The sequence below is a fragment of the Mchenga conophoros genome, linkage group LG13, assembly GCF_057382185.1.
Source record: "Mchenga conophoros isolate Kocher_MC1m ecotype Shallow Benthic linkage group LG13, M_conophoros_male_GT1.1, whole genome shotgun sequence".
In the NCBI taxonomy this organism is placed as follows: domain Eukaryota; kingdom Metazoa; phylum Chordata; class Actinopteri; order Cichliformes; family Cichlidae; genus Mchenga; species Mchenga conophoros.
The window spans coordinates 33,035,451-33,045,352 of NC_140538.1; the positions used below are offsets into that span (position 1 = coordinate 33,035,451).

The following is a 9,902-nucleotide window of genomic DNA, read 5'->3' on the forward strand; positions in this document are numbered from 1 at the left end:
TCAGTCGAGCAGTAACTGAATTGCTCATTTACTGAACATGCAACATGTACAGAACTCTTCTGGGAACTAGTCAACCCAACTTAGTGAAACACACACTGAATGCATGCTGGCCCCGCCCACCCACCTACCTCTACCACCTACCTCTACCAACCACCACTCCATATCCTGACTGACATGACCTGTGATCCAGTGATTGACAGGAGAGGAAAGACAGGCCAACTTTGTTAACTCTTCGTTACGATATGCTCGAGAGGACAAAAGATTTTGCACCTCGTTATTGTTGGACCTCTGTGTGGAAACTGCAAACGGGACGTCATAAGGTAATACAAAGGACTCTCCTACCTAACATACTCGTTTATTAATTTTTAAGAGCATATATATTTTTTGTGTGTGGGGGGGAGGGGGGGCTTAAAATCGGTGTTAGCTTGGCCGAAATAGCTCATTAGCTGAATTATTCTGGAAAAGATGGGTTGTGTGTTTTTTTCCCTTTTATTTACTTATGTAAATATATTTTTCAAGGGTTAAATAAATGCAACATTAAATTAACAATTGTCTCTCTGTCTTTTCCCGCCCAGTGTGGTGCATTGCAAGCCAGAGACTTCAGTGGAACAAGGAGATTGAACATCTGCTACTTGAGTGCACAGTGCAAAGCTGAACCACAACCAGATCGCCACAGCAGCCATCCTTCTTCTGATGAAGTACTTCCAAGAAAAAGAGGACTCAATCTTCATCTTGGCTGACGTAATTATATTTAAAATTTTACACATGAACTCTCAATACTGTCAACATAAACAAAGGAAAAATATTTCAATGATTTTGGGTATCATCATTCAAATCAGTTCCTTTTGTGTTTTAAAGGCTTTTTCCACCAAGATGTCTGTTGAGAGAGAGATGACCTTACCCATCACACCAAGGGTAATAGCGCTTGGTAAGTAAATAGTTTCAATCCTCTTGTAATATTTTTGTAAAAAATCTATGTAATTATTGTGGTATTTGTACCCACAACAACTTACTTAACAGGGGTTTGTCTGTTTTATATTGTATAAAAATAGAATACACACAGTTTGCTGCTGTTTCTCTTATTATTTATTATACACAATGACCAACAGGAAAAAACAGCCTAACATTTCAGCACAGGCCAAAATGCCAAAACATTAGGCAGTTTTTTCCTGTAATTGATCATAATTTTCATTACATAATAAATAATAAGAGAAATAGCAGCAAACCGTGTGGATTCTATTTTTGTACAGTGTGAGGCCTGCTATCCAGCATTCTTGTGGAAACCTTATTTGTAAGGGTGAGCACATTGTCTTATTGGACTCTTGTCTGTTTTTAGGGAATAATTTCATGTCTGCAAGCCGCTGGATGATCAGTTTGGAGGGCAAGGCATTTTATGAGCCTGAGCAGATGCATGACTTTGCCAGCACCCTTGCTGTATTCTTTACGTCATACTACGTTTTCAACCTTGAGTATCAGGAGTCAGCGTCCATCACACTGGAGATGATACAGAGGTAAATACTTTACACCATTAAAGCTTACACCATTTAAGAATGAAATATATGTGATAGCTTGACTTAGAGCTGGGCGATAGAACGATAACGATATGTATCGCGATATAACTTTTACTCGATAGAGAAATTAAACTATCGCGATAGACCTCGCCGCTCTTGTCCTCTTAAAAAAAAAAAAAAAGGTCAGCCAATCCAAATTAAGTAGCGCAGAGCCGAACCAATCACAGCCGCAGCGTCGGAGAGATTGTCGAACGGAAGAGCCAAAGAAGTTCCGTAGTGTGAAGGTATTTCGGCTATTTCAAGTCTGACAAAAACAGAGCAGCGTGCACTGTAAATTGTGCCGAAAGCAAGTCTGGAAATACAATAAACTGGTGCATGCGTCACACTGTGCGCCACGTTATTGTTTCGGTGAAATGAATTTCTACAATACTGTTAATTCTACTCTCTGCAGTGTTTAAATGCTTACATATACACACAGTTACTGTCCCTCCACACATACGACTCGGTTCTGCTTCTATGCCCCAGCTTTGTTTACTTTTTCCCACCGAGGCTTCTAGACTTCTGATTGGCCAACATTTCTGCACGGTTAGGAATCTAGCTCCACCTGCTGCTTTGGCATGTTCATAGCAGCGTTTTCCTTCATTTCTGCCTTTATGTGTGGACGGGATTATTTTTTAAAACGAAAACGGAAAATCTCCGTTTTCAAAAATACCCGTGTACGTGTGGACGTAGCCTCAGTCTCTGACTGGAAGCGCTAATTCGTCATTCTGCTTTTGTCAGACTAAAGTAACTGTTAAAACTGTTTGAAAAGCTCAGCTATACAACAAGGAGAGATTGAGAATTTCCTTTTAGTTCTCAGTTTATTTGATATTGACAAAAGTTAGTTTTGTCTGTTCTTCTGTAAAACAAACTAAGATTTATTTTTAGAATTAATATTTTGTTTCTAAGTGGAATTGACAATTTAGTCTGTTTTGTTTGTTCTATTTTGAAACTTAAACGCTTTAGCGGCTGCCTTTTGTGTAGTTTGCAATATTTGCCTTTATTTATCTGAAAAAGTCTCATGTTCCTTAAGTACATCTACCCTGTTGAACTTATTATGGGAAATAAATATTTAAATAAAAACAAGCTGCTGATTATTTCACATTTTACTTGTGAGCAACGGCACATTTAAATCTTACAAATATAGTTATTTGGCTTATATCGTGATAGATATCGTTATCGCCTGAAATGAAAAAAACATATCGTGATATGAAAAAATCTTATATCGCCCAACTCTAGCTTGACTACAGTTGCAGAAACATATAGGTGATTGCTGTAATGTATGTTTTAATTTTGAAATTAAAGCAGCCTTTTTTCCGTTAAAAGGTTCTTTGTGAGGATCAATCCAGACATGGGAACAAAATGCCCTGCAAAACTTGGTACAAGCCGCAAGACAGGTCGTGTCGTAAAGAGGAAGGTTACAAGCATCAGCCCTTGGATCACCACCTTCCTCCAGCGGCTCTCTGAGTTTGAATGGAGGACTTCCAACTAGGTAAGAATACAGAGATGATAATATCTTTTACATAGCTGATAATTATATACATACTGTACACACATCCATACAACAGTATGAATGATCTCAGACAGATGTGAACAAGTGAATAACCTGAGCAAACATGAATATTGATGATGTGTCTTTGACAGGTGGTGATAAAGACTACGCTGAACCCGACCATCCTGGTAACGGAAATCTAAATCCCATGTCACATTCTATTTCCTGGGACCCACTGATAATTATTACATTTTGTAAATGATTTTTGTTTTACAATTGTAATAGTTTATTTAATGTTCATGCTGGTGGGTTTGTCCTGTTTTTAGTGGAATGAAAAACTGTTTTCCTTAAAAAAATCAGACACAGAAAGGTGAAGGACTGTGTAGTTTTCATGTACGCTTCTATTTATTTTGGTTATTGACATTGTTTTTATTCAGTTGAAAAATGTTTTTCTTGTTAAAAAAAATATCAACAATAAATGTTGGTTTAATTCACTATTCTGAGACTACTTTATTGAATTATATTGTTTTTTGTAAATGTTCTTATATTGAATATGAATGTTAATATTATTTTATATGCTGTAAAACACAATTACAGTCTAAACAAATTATACTGTACACAATTACAGTGTTATACCATAAAGCACATTTGCAGTACAGTGATACTATAAAACTTAATCACGGTAAGTCTTTCTAACTGTAAACCACGTTTACAGTAAAACTGTTATACTGTAATATATGTTTACAGTAAAGTGGTTGAACTGTAAAACATCACAACAGTAAAGATACTGTAGATCAGTAATTACAGTAACTTACTGGCAATAGTGTTGCCAGTAAGTTAATGTAAAAATACAATAAAATGTCTAACAGTGTAACTATTGCATCTGTTAAACTGATTTGCATTACATTAGACTGCTGATTTATTGTGAATGAATGATATTGTTTTATGATGCATTATACTGCTGAGTTATAAGAAATACTGTTCGCAGAAAGTCATCGCCTTATTTGTCTGATTAGAAGAGAACAGAATATACTGGAGTTTTCTGCCCCATCTCAGCAGGAGCAGATAAACAGGGAGCCAAGGTCGTAGCTTAGGCGCCGTGTGAGAGAAAGCATGTGAATGTTTAGGCTTTTATGATTAGGTGGGGGCCACTAGAGGCTATAAGAGTTTGATCAATGCTCCACCATTTTGAGATCTAATGCTGTCTGCGTACGGTGTCCATCTCCCACGCGTGTGATCATTGAAATCATCGTTTGACTCAACCCGGTGGTTATTTTGGTTTTTCCCCTGCCAGTGGCGGACTCCCTCAGACATCGGTGCGTTGGTGGTGGTTCTTTGTGTCTGGGGGTGGGCGTCCAGGTACACACCGGCTCACTCCTTGGCGGCCGCTTATCGGGGCCTGGAGCCTGGGGCTCGCTCGGGCCAATTCAGAGGTGGGGTGCCCCCAGCCTCTCGGCCTGGGGCTCGGTCACTCAGGCACAGCTGGCTGCCGGCGGAGCTCACGGGCGCGTCACTGCAACCCCCCCTGGCTTCTGCTCCGCGGCTGCTGAGTGAGCTCTCATCTGGGGCTCTCCTCAGCTCTTTCTGGGACAGTGGCGCGGCTGCCCCTCTGTTGGTCTTCCTTGGTCTCTTGTGTTCTGTGGGCCTCTGGATGTCTGGAGTTTTGATCTCCTCCATACCTGCTTCATGCCCTGGAGGACGGGGCTGTGGCCCCCCCACACCCTCTAGCAGATCATTACATGAAGGAACCTTTTAAAAAACAAAAAACAAACGCGTCCATGCTCACAGGTGTACACACGGGTGATCACACCCACAAACTACACCCTTTTTGGCTCCTACCTCAAAGCACACTGTGTTCTGTTGATCTTATGTGCTGCACAATAATGTTTAATATTTAGTATTTACTGTCATATTCCCATATATCATTGTGATGTTGTTTATTCTATTACTCTTGTTCTCTTCTGCTTGTTTTCTTTTTTCTTTCTCAACAGGTGATCCAGGTGATCGATAAATGCATTTTTTTTTTTTTTTTTTTAAAGAGAGAAAGGGAAAAAAAAAGCTTGGGGAAGGTTACTGGGACAAAGTAATTGACAAAATTCATACCTTAGCCTCATGTGCAAGACTCTCTCTTATTCAGTTTAAGACTGTATACAGATTACACTTCTCAAGATCTAGACTATCTAAAATATACCCCGGCATTCCTGACCTGTGATTTAACTCATATGTTTTTTGCCTGGCCGACACTTCAGTTATACTGGACTATTTTTTTTGAAGTGCCCATTAGTTGCCATTTTTGGTGTTTCTGAAGATGCCAGCCTAAACCTTAGTTGTAAGCAGCTGGATGTTATCGCTTTCACTTCACTGCTGGCACACCGTAGAATTTTGCTGTCTTGGAAAGCTCCTCACCCTCCAGCCCGATCATGTTGGCTGGAAGATGTTATGTTCTTTTTAAAAATGGAGAAAATAAAATTCAGACTCAGAGGAAATGTTAAGTTCTCACGGTCGAGTCTGGCATTAATATTTGACATCGTTTGTTTTTTTCCCTTTTTCCTTTTTTTTTCTTTATTTTTATTTTATTTGTTTTATTGTTATCATCCAAATTTTAATGGGCTAATCTGTATTGAGATATGTCTTTGTATTGGTTGGTACTTGCTTTATTGGGCCTGATATGTCAATTTACATGTAAAAACTCTATAAATAAAGAGGAAAAAAAACTTGGCCAGTTTCCTTTCCATGGGCACAGAGAGTCTCCAATCCAGTGTTTTTAATCCCAGCAGAGCCACACAAATCCTAATTAAAATGAGTCCTCCCCCCAACATCCTTGGATTATTTTAAAAGCAAAACCAGGCCAGGTTAAAAATCCATTCCCTTAAAATGTGCACACTTCATCCTGGAGTCTCAGAGGCTTCCCTGCTGCACCAGTGTCCTACTAAAAAAACAACAACCCCCCTTCCCGTTTCCTCTCCCCTTTATAGAGAAGGGCTTCAATCCTTCCCAATCAGCTGCTCCCTGTACTCGACTCCAAATAACTGGCAGCTGAACTAGAGTAGAATCTCCACTCCCACCTCACACCAAACACACACAAAAACACCAAAGCATGCAATTAATACAAAAAAACTAAAGTAATGCCAACCCAAAAGTTTAGTGGGGGATTCTCTCCATTCTTTTCCACCATGCTATACTCCGCAACAGTTGATTTGTTTTGTGTGTCAGTGAGGGCACTAATGAATTCACAAAGGCACTTTGTAGTGTGCAGGTAGAAACCCAGCGGAGTGATACACCTCCTGCTGTCAGGCCTGCATGTTTATCCCTGTGCTGTTCTCCTGTCTTGTGGTGGACAAATTTTTATTTTTTTTTACTGGCACACATAATTTGTGGGGCATCTTATTGCAAAACCTGATTGTTCTCTCGTGTTAGTTTTAGTAATATTTTTAAATAGTTGTGGCCAAATGTGTTTACAAATTGTGTTTACAAAATGTGTGCATAAGTTTTCAAAATGTACAATTTATTTATTTATTTATTTATTTATTTATTTATTTAGCATTTTAAGTTATAAAAATAATTTAGTCAACATGTCTGTGGTTTTTGCAGTAAAAAAAACAAACTTCTAGGATTTTAAGTTCTTTGTGTGATTTCATATCAGTTGTGTTAACACAGTATGTCAATGAAAAAACAACTAAATTCAAACACGTGAGGTTGAGCTGAAAATAATGATACTGTGCCGGACCACCAGGTGGCTCCACTCACACTTGAAGGGAAGTGTTGGGGTGGAGATTTTGGCGCTCACTATATGTGAAGTTCTGAGAGTCAGTTAATAAAGTTGGAGTGAAACACTGAGACCTCTCCTGTCGTTATTACATACCTCCACATTGGTGACCCCTGTAGCGAACATGCTAAGGCTCGACGACGAAGCCAGCTCCGGCCTGGAAGCATCGGCTGCCGCCGGACTTTCACCTCCGCCAATGGCTGCGTTTGCTGTGGCGCTTAAATTGCCGGATTTTTGGCTTCACGATCCTCCTTCATGGTTCGTGCACATTCGTGCTCAGTTTGCTCTTCGTGGAGTTTCAGCCGACGATACTAAATACCACCATGTGGTGGCCTCACTTGACCCGCCGTCAACCCGCCGCGTGATGACTCTCCTCCGGGACCCCCCAGCCCAAGGCAAGTACGCCGCCCTCAAGGCGCTGCTGCTGCGGCGTTACTCCCTCTCTGATGCTGAGCGAGCCGAGAAACTCCTTTCCCTCGCGGGCCTGGGCGACGGCACCGCTCTTGAGCTCATGGAGAGCATGCTGTCCTTGCTGGGCGCGGATGACGGAGGATTTCTCTTCACCCACCTCTTTCTCCGACAGCTGCCGGCTCCAGTGCGCGCTGGCCTTGCCAACTCCCCGCTATTGGCCATGAAGGATTACCGCTCCCTTGCGGAAGAGGCGGATCGCATCCTCCTGGCTACCAGGACTTTCGGCGTCCAGGCGATTGTTCAGGACTCACCAGCGTTTTCCCCCGCCCCCTCACCGATGCTCCAGGGGCCCTCTGACTCGTCCACGGTGGCCGGAATCGCTGCACGGCGGCACCGCGGAAAGGGGCTTTGTTTTAATCACCAGCGTTTTGGAGCGAAGGCACGGCGCTGTCTCCCGCCTTGCAGTTTCCAGACCCAGGGAAATGGGCATGTCAGCGCTCTGTAGCAGCCGCGACCGCTGGCAACAAGGAAAGGCTGCTTTTCTTTGAGGACTCACGCTCGGGGAGGCGTTTCCTGGTGGACTCCGGCTCACAGAAGAGCCTTCTTCCCCCGGCTGGCTCGGACAGGCTAGCTAAGGGCTGCGGGCCATTGCTAACAGCGGCTAATGGCTCTCCCATCAAAACCTTCGGTGAAAGGTTGGTGACTGTTTGCTTTCACGACCGTGACTTTCAGTGGAACTTTGTTGTTGCTGCTAGCTCTGTGCCTATAATAGGCGCTGATTTTCTTTGTGCTCACGGACTGCTGGTTGATGTTGCTAACAGACGTTTAATTGATGCTGTGTCATTTTCCTCATTACCCTGTTTGACTCGGGGTGCTCAGCCTGTGGTGCATGCTAACTCAGTAGATTCGGGTGACGTTTTTCAGTGTTTGCTTTCTGAGTTTCCCTCACTCTCTGTCCCCACTTTCTCGAGCACGGTGACGAAGCATGGGGTGGAGCATTACATAACTACAGTAGGGCCCCCGGTGTTCGCGCGCGCGCGCCGCCTCGACCCTGCCAAACTGGCTGTCGCTCGGGAAGAATTTGCCACCATGGAGCGTCTGGGCATTGTGCAGCGTTCGAACAGTGCCTGGGCTTCTCCGTTACACATGGTGCCTAAATCTGATGGTCGGTGGCGACCTTGTGGGGATTTCCGTCGTCGTAATAATGTCACAGAGAACGATCATTATCCCATTCCCCACATCCAAGATTTTTCCGCCCATCTTGCGGGGACTTCGGTTTTTTCGAAGATCGATTTGGTACGGGGATATCACCAGGTTCCCGTGCGCGCGGAGGATGTCCCCAAAACCGCCGTGATTACACCTTTCGGCCTTTTCGAGTTTCTGCGCATGCCGTTTGGCCTGAAAGGTGCCGCCCAAACCTTCCAGTGGTTGATGGACTCGGTCTTGCGCGGGCTGCCCTTTGTTTTTGTATATCTTGATGATATACTGGTGGCCAGCAGCTCGAAGGAGCAGCACATGTTCCATCTGCGGCAGGTTTTTCAGCGTTTGGCGGAGCATGGACTGATTATTAATCCGTCTAAATGCCAGTTTGGGTTGCCCGTTCTCAATTTTCTTGGGCACCGTATTTCCGCCGAGGGCGCGGTTCCGTTGCCTGACAAAGTCCGAGCTGTTTCGGAATTTCCGCGTCCCACGACTGTTAAGGCACTGCAGGAATTTTTGGGGATGGTGAATTTTTACAACCGTTTTCTCCCCAGAGCGGCACATCTGCTGAAGCCCCTTTATGGGGCGTTAAAAGGTAAGAAAGCTAATGACTCCGTTGACTGGTTTCCGGAAAGCATCCAAGTGTTTTCTGATGCTAAGTCAGTGTTAGCTAATGCTGCCCTTCTGGCCCACCCATCCCCCTCAGCGCCGATTGCGTTGACCACCGATGCATCGGACATAGCGGTGGGTGCGGTGCTGGAACAGCGAATCTCGGGTGTCTGGCAACCGCTCGCCTTTTTCAGCCGTACGCTACGTGACAGCGAACGCAATTACAGCGTTTTTGACAGGGAGCTACTGGCGCTCCACCTGGCGACTCGTCATTTCCGTTTTTTTCTCGAGGGTCGTCACTTTACCGCATACGTGGACCACAAACCCTTGACGTTTGCCATGTCCAAGGTTTCTGATCCATGGAGTGCACGCCAGCAGCGCCAGTTGGCAGCCATTTCTGAGTTTACCACGCACATTCGGCACGTGGCTGGTAAATCCAATCATGTGGATGACTGTTTGTCCCGTGCGCTGGTTTCTCCCGTCTTTCTCGGCATAGACTACTCCGCCATGGCTGCCGATCAGAGCGGTGACCCGGACATCCTCACGCTTAAATCCACCCAGACGGGCCTCATACTAGAGGACAGACCCGTGCAGGACGGTGGCCCCCTCCTCGTCTGTGACGTTTCCACCGGCTGCCCTCGCCCAGTGGTTCCCGCTTCCTGGCGTCGTCAAGTTTTTGACTCGGTACATGCGCTCTCTCATCCAGGGGTCCGGGCCTCTGTTAAACTGGTCAGCTCTAAATTTGTTTGGCCAGGCCTTCGCAAATCTGTTAAGGAATGGGCGTTGGCGTGCATTCCCTGCCAGCGTGCGAAGGTTCATAAACACACCAAGGCGCCCCTGGAGCCGTTCTTCATACCCGGCAAACGTTTCGATC

The 9,902-nt window shown here is 44.2% G+C and overlaps 1 protein-coding gene across 2 annotated transcripts; it reads left to right on the plus strand.

Moving 5' to 3' along the window:
* The first annotated feature begins 204 nt into the window (after positions 1-204).
* On the plus strand, positions 205-3,534 carry LOC146561764 (uncharacterized). Of its 2 annotated transcripts, none has more exons than XM_085295855.1 (5): positions 205-320; positions 859-928; positions 1,337-1,511; positions 2,877-3,042; positions 3,195-3,534. In XM_085295855.1, exons 1-4 carry the CDS (start codon positions 243-245, stop codon positions 3,040-3,042), a joined length of 489 nt encoding a protein of 162 aa, XP_085151981.1. In that variant the 5' UTR covers positions 205-242; the 3' UTR covers positions 3,195-3,534. The 2 variants fall into 2 exon arrangements, with proteins under 2 accessions (XP_085151981.1, XP_085151983.1); XM_085295857.1 differs by lacking the exon at positions 205-320 and adding an exon at positions 597-741.
* Positions 3,535-9,902: the final 6,368 nt, after the last annotated feature.